This window comes from Magnolia sinica, chromosome 2 (assembly GCF_029962835.1).
Source record: "Magnolia sinica isolate HGM2019 chromosome 2, MsV1, whole genome shotgun sequence".
Taxonomy (NCBI): Eukaryota; Viridiplantae; Streptophyta; class Magnoliopsida; order Magnoliales; family Magnoliaceae; genus Magnolia; species Magnolia sinica.
The window spans coordinates 44,359,784-44,383,285 of record NC_080574.1 but is presented as its reverse complement, the minus strand read 5'-3'; the positions used below and the strand labels follow the sequence as shown (position 1 = coordinate 44,383,285).

At 40.7% G+C, this 23,502-nt stretch overlaps 1 protein-coding gene across 1 annotated transcript; it reads left to right on the top strand.

The window, feature by feature from the left end:
- Nucleotides 1–745: 745 nt before the first annotated feature.
- Nucleotides 746–23,061, top strand: LOC131237061 (protein STRICTOSIDINE SYNTHASE-LIKE 5-like). The gene is made up of 4 exons (XM_058234705.1): nt 746–1,186; nt 17,568–17,875; nt 21,968–22,100; nt 22,555–23,061. Exons 1-4 carry the CDS (start codon nt 770–772, stop codon nt 22,828–22,830), a joined length of 1,134 nt encoding a protein of 377 aa, XP_058090688.1. The 5' UTR covers nt 746–769; the 3' UTR covers nt 22,831–23,061.
- Nucleotides 23,062–23,502: the final 441 nt, after the last annotated feature.

Sequence of the window (23,502 nt, the reverse complement as noted above, 5' to 3'; positions counted from 1 at the left end):
CTCGGTACTGCCGCCTCGAAATGAGTTGTTAGAATAGATGGGCAGCATGGATATGATACGAACATCAAGGTGGCCCCACGATTTTTATACGTGGAAATTGTACGAATTCCTTGCTCTGAAATAGGAAGCTTTCAAACAAACTCGATGTCAATGTCAACTTTGAAATTGATGTTGTAATTACGTGGGTAAATAATCATTACCTATTTACCTGTAATTACATGTGTAAATAAAAAAACAAACACTCCCTTAGAGTTATTTTACACAATTTCCTGTGTTATGGCCCACTTAAGTCAGGCCACCGCAAACTCAGTTGGATATAAAGAGGGGATGAAGTCCAAACAGCTGGACCACAAGCTATATTCTACCTAGCCAATAACTTCAACTTTGAAAAGGTTAACGTGACATCCAACTCTTTCAATAACTATATACAAGTGTGGTCCATTGGTTAGAGGATGTGGCTGATTTTATCATCATGAGTTCAACATATTGGACGGCTTGGATGTAAAGTAGTAGTAGTAATAATAATAATAATAATAATAAAAGGTTGGAAATTATTCACTGTGTGGACAGTAATTTATACTCCAAACCTTCTGGACTTCAGACCTCCTGCATAAATAATTCTTTGCCATTTTTGGCATCTTGCCTTTTAATGCCTCCATCATCGTCTTGGAGTCTTCAACTCCGAAATCGACCCAAAACCATACAACGAAAAGGCCACCGTGTGATCAAAACCACTCCTTTCTCACCATCTTAAGCGAAGACCCAAAAAATGGCGGGTGCAACCACCTCTACCACACCATCTACCACCATATGGCCCACCCTTCTCTTCTTGGGGGTGGTTCCAGTCGCCATCGCGATCCTTCTCTACCGAGCTGACAGGTTCGACCCGGCTCCGCTGCCCGACCACGGCTCGTGGCCCTCCAGAGCCGTGCCGGCCCGCAATGATCGGATACTGAAGGTGGCGGAGAAGTTGGGTGATGGGCTATTGCATGGACCCGAGGACATGGCATATGACGCTGAGGCCCATGTTCTCTACACCGGCTGCTATGATGGGTGGATCAAGAAGGTCACGCTTGCTGACGTGGCATCATCGGTGACCGTTGATAACTGGGTCCATGTTGGTGGCCGACCGCTCGGCGTTGCTCTTGGACTTCATAAGGACCTCATCGTCGCCGACGCCAATAAGGTAGTTTCTTCTTCTTCTTCTTCTTCTTCTTCTTTTTTCCTTTTTTTTTTTTTCCAGATCTACCCCTAATTCCCCGGTAACATCATGTGGGGCCCACCTTGATGATCTGTTATATATCCACACCGTCCATCCGTTTTTTCAGACCATTTTAATTGGTGGTCTCAAAAATTAAGCATATGCAAATCTCAGGTCGACCACACGCTAGGAAACAGTGGTTATTAAACTCCCACCACTAAAAATATCCCAAGGCCCAACGTAAGCGGAACCGTAATGTTTAATTTCCATCCAACCCGTTGATAAGGTCGAACAGAACTTGATGAAGGAAAAATAGAAAGTTGAAATTGATCTAACGCTGTTGTGGCCTACAAAACGTTTTAGTGGTAATTCACCACCTTTTCTGGTTGTGGTCCACCAGAGAATTGGATCTGCCGAAATTTTGTTTCCTAAAATGAGCTGAAAAAACAGATGGGCGGCTTCCATATACAACCTATTTATCAAGGTGGGCCCCACACTGTAACGGGTGTTACCCGGGGACGCGGATTAGTTACTGAACCCGACAGTAGCCAGTTGGCTACTGACGTGACGTCACCACGTTTTTTGAGCCCCACTATGATGTATGTGTTGTATCCACGCCATCCATCCACTTAGAGAAAATTTTAAGTCATGAGCCAAAGAATGAGGTAGATGCAAAGCTCAAGTGGACCCACCATGGAAAATCGGCGTCCGTTTTGAATGGAAATACCTGACCAGCCGAAGCCTTGATTCTACCTCCTACCACGTTTTCTGCTTGTGGGGCGCTGCCCGTACAAGCATACACCACTATGCTGGAAGTCCGTGATTTCCCAGAATTTCATGGGTAGTACATTTATTTAAATATTTTTGGGTCTGAAGATCTAATCAGCACACATGTTTTAGGGCTGCTTGATTCAAGCAAAGTTATATCATTGATAAGCAGTTGTCCGTGGTTTGTAAACACATGATCATCCGCGATTATTATTATGACTTCGTGGGGTAGAGGCCCTGGTAGCCCACGCCCAACCTTATGAGCCTGACCGGCTTTTAGGTTTGGGCCTGGGCCCAACCTTATGGTCTATAAGCAGGCCTGGGTTTAAATTATTTTAGCCCGGCCTGGCTCAGCCTAACCCCACCTATTCTGAGTTTATATTTACATTTGTTATATCCCATGGATATGCCATTCCAATCCTTGATTAAGCAATCCATCAATCTTGAATGTGGACCATTGATTTCATTCTTCTAAAATATTTATTTCTTTATGTATGTGTGATCCATTTGATCAATGCAAAGTTCATTTAACATTGTTTCTATAATGTTGTCCACTTGAGATTGGGATATACCTCATTTTTGGTCTCATAACCTAAAGTGATTTTGTAAAATATATATGGACGACATGGATGAAAAACATACATCATAGTAAGCACCGACCACCAGCCATTCACTCGTGTCAGGGGAGTAGCCAATCCGTTTCCGCTTTACGAAGGTTTCAATGGTGGACATTGCTTTTCTCGCTGTTTTCTTGGTGTGATCCATCGGAGTTTTCGATATGCCTGATTTTAATAATCTTGGCCCCATGTGGTCGTTGAAAACAGATGGAAAGAGTGGATTTATCACGGAAATCTCTTTAGACCCATGCAGCCCATGCGCATAGATATTTTTCTGGCCAGGTCACCGGCAAACCGCTCCAGACTTCAGGGCACACAGATATTCGTACGCCCGGGTGCATGGATCCACGGAGATGTCCGTGACATCCACTCCATCTATCTCTTTTCAGAGACTGCAATAGTACATGATTTTAAAAATCAAGCAGATGTATTATCATGCCGTCATACCACACGAAACAGTGGGGGGTCGAACGCCTGAGGTTGATAGAAGTTTTGTATGGGAATGGTATTTGTTCCTACAATTTATCTGAGTGAGTGGTAATAACCCTATGAACGGATGGCATATAAACATTATGGTCAGCTCTCGGGAGTTTACAACAGCGGGTGCTTTTGTTCCCAGTATATTGTTGGTGTGGCCCACCTGATTTTTAGATCTTCCATGAGCTGTGGGTCCAGCATATTTTGGTCCTGTTGCTTAATTTTGATGATAAAACCTGATAGACAGTCCGGATTTTAGTGGACCTATGTACCCGGTTTTTTATTTTTAAAAAAATTTATGCACTGCGATTAAAAAAAAAAGTGTTGGGGAGGATTCCGGTCCCACTTTTTGTGGGACACTGCTGCCGTGGAAACGTTGGGCCCCCACCAATACAATTACTTGGGAAGAAAATAATGTTCAACTCATTAGGTGGGCTACAAGTTTGAAATTAACGACCAACCGACCGTCCGAGTCAGCATACAGGTGTGGCCCACCTATTGGGATTTCCTTGATTTCTGAGAAGCTTGTGATCTTCATGATGGAACCCACCGTTTTGACGGTACTGTTATACTACACAAGTCGAAATGTTGACAGGAGAGACCCTATGGCTCCGCAAGATGTGTCCTTAGCCTTTATGCTGTCATTTCTCTTCCATTGACCTTAATCTTAAAAGGTGGCAGAGATCAATTGGAGGACTTGTTCTTATCAGTTTAAATAATATGTACGTGCCCATCAGGTTATATGATATTAAATTAATTTCTTGCTCGGATGGCCCACCTCAGCAGTTTGCTGCTGGAGCCATCACACGCCGCGGACTACATGCCTGGCGGATTCGGAGTCGGTAGTGATCACTCCAGTACTGCGATGGGTACCAGTTGGTGCTGCAAAAACTCCATTGTTCCACCATGATCAATGTGTTTTATCTATCCTATCCAACCATTTTTTTTCAGCTCTTTTTAGGGTATGAGCTAAAAAATAAGGTAGAATCAAATGTCAGGTTGACCACACCAAAGTAAACATTGGTGCTTGAATGCCCACCATTAACATCTCGGGGCCACAAAAGTTATGGATCAATGACGGAGAGCGTCAAATGATGATGAGAGAGATCACCGTCTTTTCCAAGTAGTTAAAATTTTAAATCCGCATAAAATAATGAGAGAATTTAAATATTTTTATTGAATAATCTGTAATGTGTATTATTTATTAATTATACCACTAATAAAGAAAAAAGTAAAATCCTAGTTTGAATTACTTTCTAACTTTAATAGAAATCATAATTCAATTAGAATAGAGTTTACCCGACATATATAGTAAGATTTACCAAAATTAGAAAGTCATAAATAGACCTTACTAGAGAATTTCATACATGATTACAATTCATCTTTAAAAAAGATATAAATGTAATATTCTAAAAACAAGGAAATACGGCAAAAAATGAAATTATTAAAATAATAATTTTTTCTAAAATTTTATTTTTGAATGGTAAGCATGCATTTTCCCACAAAGTCGACAGATGTGACTCACTTTGTGGGTCAGTTGACCTTAAATAACTTGCTCCATACAGATCGATAGATTGTGCGTCCCGTAATGATACCTATATCAAAAGTTATAACTGATTTGCGGTTCACATTCAAATGTCAATTTCTCCCTATCTAAAATGAAATTTCTTTGAACCAAATATGCCTAGGCTCAGTTACATCATGCCGTACATATGACTGGGCTTAAATTCGACAAGCTATGTTTGCTTTTGCTTCCGCTTCCGCTTGACCTTCTTTTGGCTCAACCATGCTAAGATTGTATTTGTGCCACATCCTACATCTATTAAGGTTTGTATGAACTAATCTATAGCTTCGATGACTAATAAATATTACAGTAGCCACTCGGAAGCTTTTGATGGTAGGCATTCAATCACCACAGTTTCATTGGTGTGCTCCACCTGAGATTTGGAATTGCCCTAATGTTGGGATCATAACCTAAAATGAGTTGGTAAAATAGGTGGATGACATTAATGTTAGTGCATCAGTTTGTCAATGACGTGAGCTGAGGAGTCTTGAGTCGGTCAAGCCCCCTTTGAAAAATATTAGAAGACCAAAAACCTGAAGACTTGAAGTATCAAGGCATGCGGATAACAGGTAAATTGAGGTGCCTTGGTAATCCTAGTCCTAGACTTCTTAAGTTCCAAAGCAATTTACCTCTAGATGATACATTCAAAATAGAAAAACAATGTATCTATTATCCCAAGCCTTTGCCTTAAAATAAACATTATAAACTAGTATCATAAAGGTTCAAAGCCGCTGGAAACTATAAATTCAAACAATAACTTTCTACGAAATGTCGATCAAATCGACGAGTCATCGATCGATCAAATATTCAATTGGTTGATCGATAAAAAACAGTCAAAATTGTCTAGCGAGATTTATTAGTAAATCACTAATTACTTCGATCGATCAACTTGCCATTATAAATTCATTAGAGTTTTTCTTTATATAATTTGCAACCAGATCTGTGTAAATGATGGATATTTGTGAATTAGAAGCCCTAGTATATTCCACTCTTCCTCAACACTCTTAGGCTTTATCCCAAAGAGTTTCATGTCTCTCCTCTTATGATTAATCACTCTAATAAACATTTCAGGCTCCATTATAAAGATATGCATGAACTCTTCAATTTTTCTAGATATTAGAACCCAATAAGTAAATTCTTGTCTATAATATCTAGAATATCCATCTAGGTGAATCCTCTTACTGGAACCAACTATCCCTTAATTATAAAAGATTTCACCATCCTCTCATTGCTTTGGTAGCCTCATATGTACATAATATCATGCCCCAAATTCGAAAACCGGGCTCACAAAATTCCTGATCACCGAATCCGGTGCCGACAGCCTCCATAGTACCTCATTCTTGGCTCCCAGCATCCATACGCCAGATTCCGATCCTGGGATCCTACAAGGAGGATTTTTCAATGTACATTTAACTCATAATAAGCATAACCACAAGTTTACCTAAGTCAGAAAGGCAACATCATCATCACATATCCACTAATATAAACAGTTGAATACAATGTTGAAAGGAAAATACATATGTCAAAGCCAAAGCTTCATAAGTCCGCTGCACGCTCCAAGCTCAATGCTGTTGTAACTTGACCCCACCTGCACGCATCTATCATGCATAAGCTTATAAAAAGCTTAATGAGTGGTGAAAGTGTATGCATAAGGTAAGTGTCAAGTAAGCAATATCAGAGTAATCAGAGTAAGCGGAAATATGGATAAGCCTATAAATTATACAATATCAGAAATACTGGCAAGATCATAAATCATACAATATTAGAGTAATGCGAAAATATGCTGATAGGCCCATAAATACCATCAGCCTTATCCGGGCTATGCGATGCAAAAATATAATAAAAACAATATTATATACTAATGAAGCAATGTAGATCAGTTATGCAATGCGAGGACAGTAAGCCAAATATCACATACTGATGATGCAATGCAATATGCGGTGCGAATGAAATGACCAAGTTGGAGTGAAGTTGGGATGATAGTACGTAGTATCAAAAGGGGTCTATCACAAAGGACTTCTATCTAAACCAGTCCCATACCTAAATTTGGATAGTCAGATTCAATGTGGTAGACTCCTGATCTCTAGTTAATCGCGCGCCTAACCGAAATCCTGGCCATGTGAAGGTACACAATAATTAGTTGTGCAACATCAGCCCGAGTGGATAGTGAATAAAACGAATGCATGAGTATGCAACTCCTACTTAATAAGTCAACATATCAGTACGGTTCCTTTCTGGGATTATCACTGGGGTCTAGTACACTTCACGCCACCTGCCGCCCCATCAAGCACACAACTGGGTAAGTGGAAGAGACCTCACTATCCGCTTGGCCAGTAGTCTGCCAATACCTACCCGACTCGTCGATAGCGAGCCCATTCCTCGAGCTGGTCAAACTCAGCCTTGCCATGCCTACTCCCTCGGGCGGGTAAGGCCACACCCCCTCCCAACCAACCACGACATAGTGGGAGATGCGACCTCCTAGTATTCGACACTCGAGCGCTTATGTATATCCACTCGCTCTCGACGTTGGGGCATCCTTTGGTACCAAGAGGGTTTTAGGAATTTTCACTCAGGGCCATTTATGGCAGCCCGATGCTCGAACTAAACATTTTTGGTGTCCCATCTGGCCATTCATGATATGTCTGTGGAGGTTATGGCCCTGATGTCGCTAGGGCGTACAGTAATCACAACACATAATGCAAGATGCATGAGTCATACAATCCAGTCATGCATCAATCCTGCGCATATCGTGTGCTCATGTGAGATAACCTTCACCTATCAGGAAGTCTCATAACAACCTACCCAATGACATATGCAATGGTCAACCACATCTCATAACAAACATGCAGAGATGCGTATGGGCAAGTATCATGATGCATGCGGTCACATACTCATAATCGGTATCAATAACCGGCTTCGACAATTAACTTTGACAGTGGGACATTTAACCAACATTGCCCCCAAGGAATGACCCATATAGAGCCTAATATATAGTGGACTCATGACCTCACACAAGGGCCAAATATACAACACTATGGGCCTCACTCAAGAGCTTAATACACATCGCGGTGGGCCTCACTCATGGGCCACCACATATACATCAAGTGGGTCACATCTCACGGGTCTAATATACATCGCAATGGGCCGCTCCTACGAGCCTAATATACATCAAGTCAGGCCTCACCATATGGGCCGAAAATATATCACAATGGGTCACGTCCCATGGGCCTCGACAATTAGAATCGGCCTCAACAATTGGAATCGACACTCGGAATCGGCCTCGACAATTAGAATTAACCTCAACAATTGGAATCAACACTCGGAATCGACCTCAACAATCGAAATCGACAAATCGGTCACGATAATCAGAATCTATCGATAATCGGATTCGGCAAATCGGTCACGTTAATAAAAAATCGGCAATCGGTCACGAATATCGGCCTCTAATCGGCAATCGGCCACGACAATCAGAATCGGTCAATAATCGAAATCGGCAAATCGGTCACGTCAATTGGAATTAGCAATCGGTCATGATAAATGGCCTCGATCGCTAATCGGTAATCGATCAAGTCAATCGGAATCGACAATCGGCCATGACAATCAAAATCGACAAATCGATCACGACAATCGGAATCGATCGATAATCGGAATTGACAAATTGGTTACATCAATCAGAAATCGGCAATCAGCCATGACAATTAGAATCGGTCAATAATCGAAATCGGTAAATCGGTTACGTCAATCGAAATCAGTAATTGGTCATGATAAATGGCCTCGATCGTTAATCGGCAATCGATCAAGTCAATCGGAATCGGCAATTGGCCACAACAATCAAAATTGACAAATCAATCATGACAATCGGCACCGATAATCAGCATCGATAATCGGCGTCGGCCTTAATAATTGACACCGATAATCAGTAGATAAACAAAGCGGGGTCCATAGATGATCAGTTGATCAACCATAGTATAAAGATCAACACTCAGCCGTGGTTATATCAAATCCGATAGCACAGAGTCATCCGTCTATGTCGAATGGGGCCCACTTATTTGGGTTAACCCACGAAGAGAATGGGCCTAACAAGGCCTAAGGGAAGGTCACAATGAGGACGTCTAACCATCATTGCCCCTCAATGTAGACATCTAACCAACATTGCTCCCAAGCAGTGGCCCACGTAAGGGATTTATACGCAACACAGCGGCTACACATGCATCACATTGGGCCTCACATACATTGAATTGGGCTTCATACGAGGGCCTCAAGTGTATCACAATGGGCCACGCCCATGGGCCTTGAATACATCACATTGGGCCTTGCCCATGGGCCTTGAATATCAAGTGGTTCGCATTTACATGGGCCGCATTATATGGGCAGCACTAATGGGCCCAATACACCTCACAAGGGCCGCATGGCATGGGCCCAACCTTCATCAAGGGAGGGGTCGCACCATCTACCCCATTCATCTATTCTTAGGGATCATTTTAGAGTATTAACAAGAAATATTTAAATCACATGGTCTGCACTCCAAATAATAGTGGTGATAATGATTCCCACCATTAGAATTCTCAACGCCCACCATAACATTTATTTCCCATACAATCTGTTCATAAGGTCACACAGACCTAAATTAAGATGAAAAACAAATTTCAAAATAATCCAAAGCTGTTGTGACCCCGAGAAGGGTTTCAATGGTGGACGTTCACTCAACACTGTTTTATGTAGTGTGGTCCTCTTGATATAGATCTTTCTTATTTTGGTCTCAAGCCTTAACTGAGATGGCCCTTTGGATGGACGGTTTGGATGTAACATATACATCAATCATGGGCCCACCGTCCATATGGATAGTGTGATATAAAGCATTCATTACGGTGGGGTTCCATACCCCCTGCTGACGTCCTTGGCAGTGGGACCCACAGAACTTGTGTCATCAGATGACAGTGGATCCCACCATCAAAAACAGATGGACGACATGTGTAAAACACATACATCATGGCTGGGATCCACCGTCCATGGGCTGGACGGTGGATACAGCGCATCATCCAGGTGGTCCCACCATCAGGATGAATGGAAGGTTAGATATAATACATATCTGGTGGGATCCACACGTTACAGACGTCAATAGGCAGCTATATAGGTGTCGTACACACAGCTACTGCCGCTTTAAAGGAGAGCAGAGGTGGGTCCCATGTAGGGCCCACCCTTATATACGTAAGATATATAATATAATATATATACAGCTGCTGCCGGTGCAGCTTTATGCTTTAAAAGGGGTGCAGAGGTGGGTCTCACGTAGGGCCCACCCTCATATGTATATTAATATATATATATATATATATAATATTATATTATAAGATAACTAATATAATATGATATATTATATTAATATTATATTTAATATAAGGCAACGTCCAGGCCGTCCACAGCCTGGACATATACATACATCAAGGATGGCCCCACACATGAGAGTGGGTCCCACCATCCAAGGACGGTGGATGCTACACATACATGATGGTGTGGCCCACCCCAATGGATGGACAACGTGGATGGTCCCATGGACCCCATTGTTAGCACACTCTTCACTATTAGCCACTCCCAGTAGGGAATCAGTGCCCAGACCTCAACTTTGAAAGGAGGTATCTTTCACTCAGCCTACCACTGGAGCTATGGATCTGGTCTGACGACCAAGACCTCAACATTGAAACGAGGTATCTATCACCCAGTCTATCTCTTGAGTTATGGATCTGGGTGGGTCATCACATTAAGGAGGGCCTCACTTATACATATGGGGCGGGCCACGTTCTAGATGGACGGTTGGGATGATATACAAACATTATGGTGTGTCCCACATGGATGGGGTCCACCGGTAGATGGCATGAATAAAATACACACATCATAGGTGGGCCATTGATCATAGGAAGAGAAAGAGAGAGAAAGAGAGAAAGGAACATGTAGGGGAGGACCCCGCCACTATTGGGCCCTCCCTTGAACCATATATACATCAAGTGGGTCTTACAACAAGGGGACCCTTAAATCACAAAAATTAAGAATGTGGGTCCAAGATCACCCACCGTCCACTCCTTCTTGCTCCCTTGGCTTTCTTTGCTCCTTAGCTTCGATCCTAACGGAAGAGATGAAGTTTGGATGGTTGAGATGGGAGATGAGAGGGTGAGAAGTGGGCCACATTAAAGCTCCTCCATGAGAGCTTGGGAAGCATGGACATGTGGTGTTTTGGGTTGCTTGGAATGGAGCTTGAGAAATGAGAGAGAGAGGGTTGTAAGGAGAGAGAGAGGGATGAGTGATGGAGTGATGGATGTGGTGAGTGATGTGTGTGTAAGAGATTGTTGACTTTAGGGGTAGGTTGTGTAAGAAAGGTATGGGGTGTGTAAGAACTTTTTGACTTATGGAGTTGCTTGGGAATGAGTGCGAGGTGATAATGTACTTGACCCTTGATGGGATTGATTGATTGATTGAGGTGACATATCGTAGAGATTCTCTTGGGTTTTACAACGCGCATCGTTTTTCTCGAACTGAACGCGGACTCACATTTTCTGGCCAGAGTATTGGATCGGTATGCAAGACGTGGCGTTGGAACCGCGGCAACGGTGCGGTCGCAATGATATAAGTCTCGGATTAAGCCGACTCAAATCTATGGGATACGACTTAGGGTCATGCACAAATGTTAATTATAGGTCGCAGGTTGTCGGAATTCGACGGGAATGATCGTGGGAATTGACGGAACAGTATGGACTAGGATACGGACCTTACACATAATATGCAAGGTATCTAATTGTAAGAACTGAAGCATCCGCATCAAGATCGAGAGAGCACACGAGAAGCAGATTCAAGAAGAGAAGATGCGTCTCAAGAAGATGCATTAACAATGCTCATTCCAACAGGTACGTTGTTTTTTTAGAGTCCACATACTACTTTTTTGTGTAAGATTGGGTATAGAGTTTGTAACCCAAACTCACATAGGTCCCTGTGTAAGATCGTATTGCCACTAGATATGGGTGCGTATGTAGGCCATCGACATGGGTGTAAACGTGTAAGCCCTTGTATAGAATCGTCTTCAACGAGAGTGTACGTAGGTCCTTGGATTAAGAATGAGGTTATTGGCTAATTAATAAGAAACCAATTAAGTCTCCGCAGGAGCCATCGACATAAGTGAAAATGTGTTTCACCAACACGGGTGAATATGTATAGGTCTTTGTGTAGGATTGTCGCCAACACTAGTGTATATGTGTAGGTATGTGGTGAACCTGTAAAACTATTGTGAATATTAGATGTGAACATATTGAAATCCTTTGAGATAGTAACATTCGATACACTCGAGGAGAGTGCATTCGCTGGCAGTGGAGTACGCAATTAGGCGAATCATTATATATCGTTGTGTTTATGATTATGATTTGAGTATAATATTTTATTTGTATTTGTGACTTGAATGGTTTAATTCATATGAATGCATAATTAGATTGTATGCTATGTGCTTAATTGATTACACACGCACACACAAGATATTTATCTCTCACATAGACTATTAAACTCTATTAGTTGTATCTTAATTAGTTTATGTTTTTTGTTTATATTTCCCAATTACATAAATTGGTAAAAAATTTTAAAATGACTTATTACCTCCTCTTTAGGACGTATAACCATAATTCTAAGCTCTACCAAGCTTCTGCACATAGCGTGTGGTGTCACGTTAGACTATTTATGCAATTTCAATTGATAAATCACACATATCTTGGCAAGGTACATGGAGCTTTTTCCAGCACCAACACAACCTTAGTACTTGAGGGTTATTAGTGAATTCGAGTTCATGTTCAACACACCCTAAGAGATAAATAAATAAATAAAGATACAATAGAAGAAGAAGAAGAAGAAGATGGGTGTGAATTAGGTGCTACGCAGTAACAGTTAAGAGGGTGTTATCTTTATCGTAGGGCCCACCTTGATAATATGTTATATATCCACTTTGGTCATCCATATTTCCAGCCAATTTTAGGATGCTGTCCCAAACATTAAGCATATTCAAATCTCAAGTGTACTATTAAAAACTACAAGAAAGAGTGATGATTGAATGCTTACCATTAAAAATTTCTGAAGGCCCACGGTAAGAAAATCCATAAAGTTTATTTGCCATCCAACCAGTTGATAAAGTCAAACAAAACTAAATGGAGGGAATTCACCAATTTTTTCAGTGGTGTGGTCCAGCAGGGATTTGGATCTGCGTTAGTTTTGGAATAACATTCTTAAATGAGCTGAAAAATGGATGGACGGAGTGGATATGAAATACATTCATGAAGGTGGGCCCACACTGTAAGGGTAACAGCTCATCCGCTCCCGAAGAAGATACCTTCACCCTCCATTTAATTGACCATCTTACCCGTCATGTTTCTGTAATAGATCGCGACTCATTGGGCATCCTAGAAACAAAAGGCTAAAACAGTCGTTCACAAACAGCACACGTATATTGAAAAGATCACCTTTGAAAATCTCCCCTCCTGAAGGGCCCGCATGACGGCGGAAGTGGATTGCAGTCTTAGTACGCTACTGACTAAACTCTGTGGGCCCATCGTAATTCGTGTCTTTTGTCCACTCCGTCCATCCATTTTTCCAGATAATTTTAGAACTTGGGTCAAAAAATAAAGTATATCCAAAGCTCAAGTGGACCATACCATAGGAAATAGTGTGAATTGAATGTCTATAAGGCTATCCATTTGATAGAGCAGGCTATGTAAGGCTAAGTAATCGTATGTTAAATTATTTTTGCTTGATTTTTTCTTTTCTACTTGCCTAATTAACATGAAAGGCTATTCAGTAGGTGTCAATGGGCCGACCTCGGGTCTGAAAAATTAAAATTTTGAATAGGGCCTACCTAATGGCATGGTCTAAAACAGTTCAAAATCCGAGCCAAGACCTACTAGCTCTAGCCTGTTGACAACCCTACTATTTAGGCATGAATCTGTGTAACCCACATCACTTGGTAAACCTACTTCGACAAGAATAAATCTGTGGACCCGACTTAGATTCGGTGGATTCAGGAATCACTTAAGTAGGTGGATCCATGACTGTAGGATCTATCATGATGTATGTGTTTTATATCCATGATGTCCATCCATTTTGCCAGCTCATTTTAGGGCATGAGCTCAAAAATGAATTACATGCAAATATCAGGTGGACCACATCACAGGAAACAGTGGTGATTGAACGTCCACCATTAAAATCTTCCTAGGACCCGCAATAATGTTTATTTGCCTTCTACCCATTGGTAATATCACATAAACCTGGATGAAGGGAAAACACAAATATCATCTTGATCCAAAACTTTTGTAGCTGGGAAAGAAGCTTTTAATGTTGGGTGTTCAATCATCACTGTTTTCTATGGTTTGATCCACCTGACGGTTGGATTTGCAATGAGGTAGTAAAATAGATGAACCACGTGAATATACAATACATGCATCACTTAGCTCCCACAGTCATGATCCACCAAATCTAAATCCATCGCAAGGGAATTACCTAATGAGCCTGCCAACAAATTTTAAAATATGAGCACAAAAAATTAAGCAAATCGAAAGCTGTGGTAGACCACATCACAAGAAATAAGGTGATTGAACACTTATCATTAAAAAAAATTTGAGAGCTGCAAAAGTTTGGGATCAAGTTAAGGTTTGTGTTTTCCCTTCATCGATCGTGACCTCATGAACTCGGTTGGATGTGAAGTAAACATGATGATAGCCCTAGGAAGGTTTCAATGGTGGTGTTATTATTGATAGGCATCATTATTGTAACTATTTCCTGACATTAATGTTCTTTTCAGTACATATTATTTGCACAATTCACCCTACCGAATGAGTGGACCATCTCTAAAACATGTACCACTTGATGGTTGATCCAATATGGTAGATTCCACTCCCTCAAATTGGACTCCCATGCATTTCTAAAAGTAGGCGTATTACGGTAAATTTAAGGATGAGGATGGGTTCAATTGTAGACTCACAAGAGGTTCAACACTGAGGTCTTAGGTTCGAGTACCCATTGTGGTGTGTGTGGATGGTTTTTTTTTTTTTTTTTTTTTTTAAAGATGAGGATGGTCTTTGGTAGTTGACAATTAGCATATTCAATTCCATCCACCTTGTACTTTCTTCGTCTTTTTAATTCTTGAATTCATTAATCTTATTATGAAGGCAGCAGAGATCAACCCTCACCCTCCATAAAGACTCTTTCAACCCCATACATCCATCTATATCTATGTTGTCCTTGTCATCATCATCTATATTAAATATAACTTACTAACATTGGATATTTTGCCCTTACACTTACTTTAAGAACTTTTATCACTAGAGGATAAAATTGTCATTAAAAATGCAAGTGTTCAACCAAGATAGTGGCACTATTTACAAGCAAAAGCGAACTTGCTTCCTTTCACTACTCGTAATGTGTAGTTCACATAGATTTTTTTAATCTTCACGTGTAGCTCGCTTGAAGCGTTTAATTAAGGAAAAAATGCAACAAAGGTTTTAAATATGCCCATCATGATGACTGTACCACATCTACTTCAATATATTAATTACATCAACTCAACTTGGATGCCAATTTAAACATTAGGTTGTTCAAAGACTTGAGTAAGCTACGGTGAATAAAATAGGAAAGACGAGTTGTCCACCATATACTTCTTTCTCTTTACAACATGCAATTACGTGTTACTTTCACATTTCTTCTCTCTCTCTCTCTCTCTCTCTCTCTCTCTCTCTCTCTCTCTCTATACCTTCCCGGCATATGTTACAGATAGTGACATATTCCCAACTTCCATAAAGTGGAGCCGGTTGGGTACTTACCCCGCCAGGACCTAGCTAGAGATGGATGGACTTGTTAAGGGCTTTGTTAGGCCCAGGGGTGGCTTTAAGGGGTAGGCAGGTGAGGCAATCGCCTAAGGCCCCCTACTGATGAAGGCCCTATATTATAGCAAAATTAAAATTTCTTAATTATAAAGGCCCTATATTATAACAAAATTAAAACAAAGAAGGGAAAAAAAAAAAGAAGCCCTAAATTTGTTAAATAAAACTTATTGAAAGGAATATCTAAAAATTAGTTTACAAATTTGAAATTGAAAATAAAAAACAAATCCTACAAACTAGCACTATCAATAATAACAGTCTAACTCTATCGTCTCTTTTCAAAATAATAGCATCATTCCCAATAAATTTTTCTTCTAAAACTTAGGACTACAACTACCTACTTTATTGCCAATTAAGTTTTCAAAAAATTAAATTCTAACGTCATTTTTATGACTTGCCTAAGGCCCCCAAAAATGTTGAGCCGCCCCTGGTTAGGCCCATCCTGATACATGTGTTTTTATCCAAGCTTGGCATAACACGGAAAGCAGTGGTGACAATGGTCCCACCCGTTGAAACCTTCATAGGACACACATTGATATTTATTTTCCATCCAACCTATTCATAAAGGTTGCATGGATCTTACGAAAGGAAAACAAAAATATCAGCTTGATTCAAAACTTCTTTGTCCTAGTAGGCTTTCAGCAATTGTTGCTCAGTTACTACTATTTGCTATGATGTGGTTCACTTGCACATTAGACCGGCCTAATTTTTAGGCATATTGCCTAAAATGATTTTTCAAAATGGACAGACGAAATGGGTAAAACACATACATGGCCATGGCCCAAGTTAGTCCGTGACAGGACTGTCCGTCTCTATCGGAAACGGATTGGCTACTCCACTCCCCTGCCACTGGCCAATGGCTAGTGGTCGGCACTCTGTGGGCCCCATGATGTATGTGGTTCATCCATGTTGTCCATCAATTTTTTAGATCATTTTATGGTATGAACCCAAGAATGAGATATATACCAATTTCAAGTGGACCACATTACAGGAAACAATGTTGATTGAACCTCCACCATTAAAAACTTTCTGGGGCCATTAAAGTTTTGTATCAAGCTGATCTTTTTTTTTTCCCCTTCATCTAAGTTTGTATGACCTAATCAACAGATTGGATGTCAAATAAACAATACAGTGGGCCTTAGGAGGATTTTAATGGTGGATATCCAATCACTATTGTTTTCCTGTGGTGTGGTCCTCATGAGATTTATTTCCCTCTCATTTTTGAGATCAAGCCCTAAAATGATATGTAAAAATGGATGAACGGCATGGATAAAAGACATAGTTCATAGTGGGGCCTGCAGAGCACCGACAACTAGCCACAGGTCTAGCGGCGGGGAGTAGCCAATCCGTTTCCCTCTCCAGCCGACGGGGATTGCATCCTACCCCGGCCTTGTCCGGGTAGAGCTCTGTGGGGCCCACCATGATGTAAGTGTTTTATCTACGCCGTTCATTGCTTTTATTAGATCATTTTAAGTTATGATCCTAAAATTGAAGCAGGTCTTACATATGCATGACCACACTAAAGGAAGCTATAGTGATAATGACACCCACGGTTGATACCTTTCTAAGGGCCACCATGATATTTTTTTCTTTTTTTCTTTTTCATCCAAACTATTCATAAGGTCATGTAGACGTGGATAACTATTCATAAGGTCATGTAGACGTGGATGAAGTGAAAAAATAAAAAATAAAAAATCTGCTTGATCCGAAACTTCTTCAGCTCCCAAGAAGTTTTTAATGGTGGAAGTTCAATCCCCACTTTGTGGTCCACTTAAGCCCTGTATCATTGTTTGACTCATATATTAAAAATGATACAAGAAAAATGATGAACGGCGTGGATAAAACACTTACATCACGTGGTCCCACGGAGCCCTGCCCGGCGGGGGTAGGACGCAATCCGCGTCCGTCTATAACTCGGTCGTGGTGGAGGTAGTACTCAATCCCCGCCGTCGGTGAAGGGACCAGGCTCCTCTGGTTCGAACGAGCGGCATAGAAATAAATGAAGGGCAAAACAGTCATTTACAAACACTGTGTGGTGGCAGGGACTGCTGAGGGTCACGACAGAGGGTACGGTGGAGCTGCTGACCAACGAGGCCGAGGGCCTCAAATTCCATTTAACCGACGGTGTAGATGTCGCCAGCGATGGAATGATTTACTTCACCGATGCATCGCACAAATACAGCTTGGATGTCCACATGATGGACATTATGGAGGGCCGTCCATATGGACGGCTGATGAGCTTCGATCCATCGACCAAAAAGACGCAAGTCCTTGTTCGTGGCCTCTATTTTGCCAATGGCGTCGCACTCTCCCCACAACATGACTTCCTAGTCTTCTGCGAGACCGTCCTGTAAGTTCTCACTGACTCTAAACCGTTGGATCTTCATCAGATGATGATATTATGTGGGGCCATGATTAAGTCATCTAAACCGTTTATCTGATGGGTTCTTCCATAGTTGGAATGAATGACCCTTCTGATCAGTGGCCTACAAATAGATGGTTTATGATTAGAAAAAGCGATAGTCCAGGCAAAAATCCAATGTCCACCATCCATTTCCGACGGTTCTGATCATCTAACTAGGAGCCCCACTTGCAAGATGAACGGCACTAATTAAGTTTATAAAGTCATGGGTCTAAAAGCTCGTGGAGAGTCATACGTGACGCGTAAGCAGTTCTCCCAAGAGGGATTTTTTGTCAGCTAGATGATACTGCAACAAACAGAAAAATTTTATACATCAAGCAGAGGATGTAAACTCCTGATTTTAGCATCAGGTGGGCCACACTGTTTTGCATCTTTCTCATGTAAGGAAGTGGATTGCATGCCGAGTAAGCCAGTATGCTACGGGGTATTGAGTAAGCTCTGCAAGCCCATCGTGATGAATGTTTCTTATCTATTCCGTACATCCATTTTATCATCTCATTTTAGGGCGTGACCTCAAAATTGAACATGTCCAAAGTTCAAGTGGTCCCTATTATAAAAAACAGTGGAAATTAAATGCCTACCATTGAAAACTCTTTAAGGGTTACAGAAGTTTTAGATCAAGCTGGCGTTTGTGTTTTCACTTCATCCATGCTTGAGCTTTGAATAAGCTTCTATTTTAGGCTCATCTCCTACAATGTTATGAAAAAACAGATGGATGGTGTGGATAAGATCTCCTACAATGTTATGAAGAAAGGGATGGATGATGTGGATAAGACAAATACATCCACGGTGGTCCCATAGAGTTTAGTCAGAAGGCAATCTGCTTACCTCATGAAAAAGCAGGGCCTTGTACACGACTTGAACGACCTTGGCCTAGCTCGGCTTAGCCCGGTCAATAGGCTACCCTAGCTTGAACTAGGCTCGGCTCAGTCCTCAAGTTTAATTGGGCAGCCCAGCTTGACTCGGTCAGTTGTTCTGGCCAACCGGAGCCAAATTCGAGCTGAACTTGAGCTCAATTTTTTGAGCCAAGTTTAAGCTTACGAGCTGAGTTTAAGTTTTTGAATTTTTAATATATAATATATATAATTTATTTAAATATATAAATATATACAAAACATTTATATTAAGTGAACCCAATTTGAATCGAATTTATTCAAACTGTGTCAAGTTTGGAGCCGAATTGAGTCAAGCGAGTTAACTGAGCTAACTCAGTTCGTGTCAGCTCCGCCTACTGTGACTTAAAATACAGAACAACACGCACACATGGCATGGATGCTTACGTGTTCAGATGGGAGGCCCATACGCACACATAGGCTTAGCATATCTCTGCATCATGTACCCGGTGCTGGAGTACTTGTATGATAATCTGGCAGTGTATGATACTGGTACTTAGAATTTGTACACGTGGCATAATAATTCAATCTAAACTGATCAACGTATCGATCCCACTGCTACTTAACTTACAGTCCTAAGTTGAGGTGGTTTGAACAATCTTAACCTCTAATTAGTGGACACTTGTATTTTAACCGTCCAATAATTGTCTACCAATTCATTAGTTAGGCAATAAAATAAGCACGGATATTGTTTAAAAGAAAGGAGTGTTTTCACCACAGGGCTGCACGTGAAGTTTTAGTTGTGTAAATGTTTTTAGAGTCGCGATCCTCTGTTATCTGGCCAACAGGGATTTCTGTTACCCTAATCATAAAGGGGTAAACCTGCTGGAAGGGTTGTGGGTTGTACAAACAACACATGGCCCCCACAATCCTCCACTCCACTCTTTAGAAGAAAAAGTGGATGAGAATATTTTGATTATTTTAACCTCAAAAATCATGTTGTGATCATTTCAAAACGCCAATGCAGTTTCTGGCCCATAAAGCATGCGTGTGTGGCATCAAAACCGTGCATCCACCATGAAAGTTGGATGAACCAAATATCAATTCAATTATAAGGCAGGACACACCATGAAAAACAATTTATACCACCCAAAAGCAGTCAAATTTAGGAACAGCCCATGTGATGATTTTACCGACCAGATTTTGGATACCACCAAACAATTTACTACTTTTTGAAGAAAAGATAATCAAAGTATTTTGGTAATTTCTCTCTAAATATTTGGTAAAAATAAATTTTGGGGCAAAAGGGCAACCGAGTTTAGTGGGCACAACTCGACTCGGCTCGGCTATTTGTTGACCCCAGGTTCGGTCAGCAGCTTGGGCCAATTCAAGCCAAGATCGAGTTAAGTTCGCCTGTACAGTATTTTCATAAACACTTGAACTGCACCTTCAAAATCTCACTATATTTAAGACAACAACAATGGTTTTATAGGTATTTTATCAAACACCTCCTAAGCAACATAAAAAAGCAAGAAAAAAAAGGATATTTATTTCACAAACATACCTTCCTTGCCACCAACCACACTTCGTCAAGTCATTTTATTAAACACTTGGTGAGCAACATCAATGGTAAAGTAACCGAGTCACCAAACTGGTTCAGTTTGAGTTCGATTCGAGCTGAATTTGATCTAAGTTGAGTCAAGCTCGTGCAAGCTTGAACTTGGTTGAAATTTTTCGAGCTAAAAATCAGCTCGACTCGGCTTGAACTCAATTTCAAACCAAGTTGAATCAAGCGGAGTTTGAGTCGACTCGAGTGAGCTAACCGAGCTAACTCGATTCGTGTACAGCTTTACCACAATGATAGGACTGGCAAAAGACCCATTAGAAAATCTAGGAAAAAAAAATGCCTTGTCTTTTTTTTTTTTTTTTAAATTTTTATAAAAGAAGTGAAGTCATGCATTGGAAATCGGATTGCATGCTTAGTATCCTTTTATCGTACCGAGTTGGTGGCCCACAGTGAATGTATATGGTTTATCCATCTCCATTCATTTTTTCAGCTCATTTTAAGAGTTAGAGCGTTGGTGGCCCACAGTGAATGTATATGGTTTATCCATCTCCATTCATTTTTTCAGCTCATTTTAAGAGTTAGAGCTAAAAATTAAAGCATATCTAAAGCTCAACTGTACCATAACATAGGAAAGAATAGGAGTAATGATTTCCACCCTTGAGACCTTCCTAAGGCGGACAGTGATGTTAGTAAAATCACATACATCAATGAATGTAAAACACAAATATCAGCTTGATCCAAAACTTCTATGGCCCTCAAGAATTTTTCAACAGTAAATATTTAATTCACAATGTTTTTTGTGGTGTGGTACCCTTGAGCTTTGGATATGCACTATTTTTGTATTCAGGCCTGGAAAAATGGATGAACGGAGTGAATAAAATACATAAATCATGGTTGGCCCCGTACTGAGTTACTCAGAACCCTATCTGCTTCCCATGCAGTGAGGAGTTAGTGTCGCTCTTTCATCTCAACGTTCAGTTCTAGTTAAAATTTCTATTTTCATTTTTATTTTATTTAAGATGTTAGCAAGCTAGGCTAATCTCTTAGCTAAGGTTAAGAGATGAACCTTTTGATGAATTCTGATATTTAATTTCATTTTTAATTCAAATTAATGATTTTTTAAGTTGAATTGTGATTATGTATGATTGAATTTCTAACCCAAAAAGAAAAAGAAAAAAAAAAAGTTCAAGTATTCTTAGTAAAATTGTATCCAGTACATGCAGTAGGTGGGCCACGATTTTAAAAGCAGTTATAGGGGGGGGGGACTTCAGCCAGGTATTTTTCTGCCATATATTTGTTTCTTAGACTATGGTACACCCTGAGGAGTGATTCTTGGGTAGCACATCTAAATAGTAACATCGTGGTCATCATCTTCATCTGAGCAGTATATAAATTGATCAGTATTGAGAAATGACATTTCTACCCCTCAAAATAAATATGACTAAATTGCCTCTCCCAAGTTAGAAGTAACAGTCCTCGTAAGTAGGGCTGTCAGGCATACAGTTAGCTTAGGCCCAGATTTTGAAAGATTCAGGTTAGGCCTATTTAAAAATTTGATTTCTCGAGGCCAGGCAAGTGTTCCCTACCATAAACTTACTAGAATTTGCTTTTTGATTGTAGGAGGAGGTGTAGAAAATATCACATCCAAGGTGAGAAAAAAGGATCTGTGGACGACTTCGTCGATAACTTGCCTGGATATCCGGATAACATCAGGTGTGATGGCGACGGTCATTTTTGGATAGGAATTGCAACGGTTCGTTCTTTCTTACCCTAATCCATGGCTGCATTTTTATTTTTTTATTTTTCACAAGCACCAAATAATGAAGGCCCAGTACTAGAGGTGGCGATGCTGGCCCCACCATCCAGATTGGATTTGTTTTAGAACTGATTTTAGGCCTGAGCTTATATCTAGGCCCACAAGTTTTTCATTGGGCTGATTGCTGACCAGCCGAAAATCAACGGCGTGGATAGTACCCAGATTTAACCACGTTTCAATCGAGGCATGTGCAGAGCCTAGCTCCAGGCTATTTCCAGGCCTTACAAATAAATGGGTCGTGCTGAGATTGATGATGAGATGTCCCATTTCTACCCCCATTAGTTCCAACCTGCAGATATTGGCCTAAGGTCTTACTAGCACCAGGTTCATGGACTGTACACATGGTCATGTGCCTTTCATTTTTTATTTATCTTGGCCTTTGATCTTGTAGGGAAGGACATTGTTTTATGATTCGATGATGATGAACCCATTCATAAGGAAGACAGTCGTGATCATTGAGAAGTTCGTAAAGATGCCTCACATGCAGCAGGACGGCGGGGTATTGGAAGTCAGCTTGGAGGGTGAACCACTTGCCTTATATTCGGACCCCGCGCTCTTTGGGGTCACCGGCGGGCTGAAAGTAAGAAACCATCTTTACTATGGCTTGCTTGCCGGAAGCTACATAGGCCGCATCGATCTCACCCGACATGCAGCACGTGCCAAATGAATCTCCATGTGTAGGTGCATTATTTTCTTAATAAAAGAAAAGATGGCGTGCTTGGGCTTTGTATGGTATTAAAGAGAACAATCGAAGGACCATACGTTGAACATTTCATGTATGATCTGCCTTGCTTGGTAGCAAACGCCCCCTAACATGATAAAGGCTCTAGTTATTATCGTACAGCTGCATGTAGTCTTACTGCCTGGAGTACTCTTAGAGAGGTTTATTTTGGAGATATAGTTTAATCTGCGGTTGAATTATTATTATTAGAGTTAGATTCCTGGGTTATTTAGTTGCCAAACCTGGGCCCAATTTTGTGGGTGGTACAGTCTAGGCCGTCAGACACACGCTAATTAGCTTTGGCTTGGAAATCTACTTTATCTAAAATTGTAGAAAAGCAATATAATTAATAAAAAAATCTCTTTTTAGCCTAGCTGGAATTGTACTAGGATAAACACAATTAGATTCTTGGGTTATTTAGTTGCCAAACCTGGGCCCATTTTTGTGGGTGGTACGGTCTAGGCCGTCGGACACGCTAATTAGCTTAGGCTTGGAAATCTACTTTATCTAAAATTGTAGAAAAAAATAAAATAAAAAATGCCTAGTAGCTAAAGTGTTTGATTTTCAAGTGGAAGTCACATGTTCAAGTTTTGATTGATTGATGTAGTAGCATTTATG

Coding starts and splice junctions, on each gene's coding strand:
- LOC131237061 (XM_058234705.1), top strand. CDS start 770: ATGGCGGGTGCAACCACCTCTACCACACCATCTACCACCATATGGCCC. Junction 17,876..21,967: donor GTCTTCTGCGAGACCGTCCT/GTAAGTTCTCAC, acceptor TTTTGATTGTAG/GAGGAGGTGTAGAAAATATC. Junction 22,101..22,554: donor TTTGGATAGGAATTGCAACG/GTTCGTTCTTTC, acceptor TTGATCTTGTAG/GGAAGGACATTGTTTTATGA.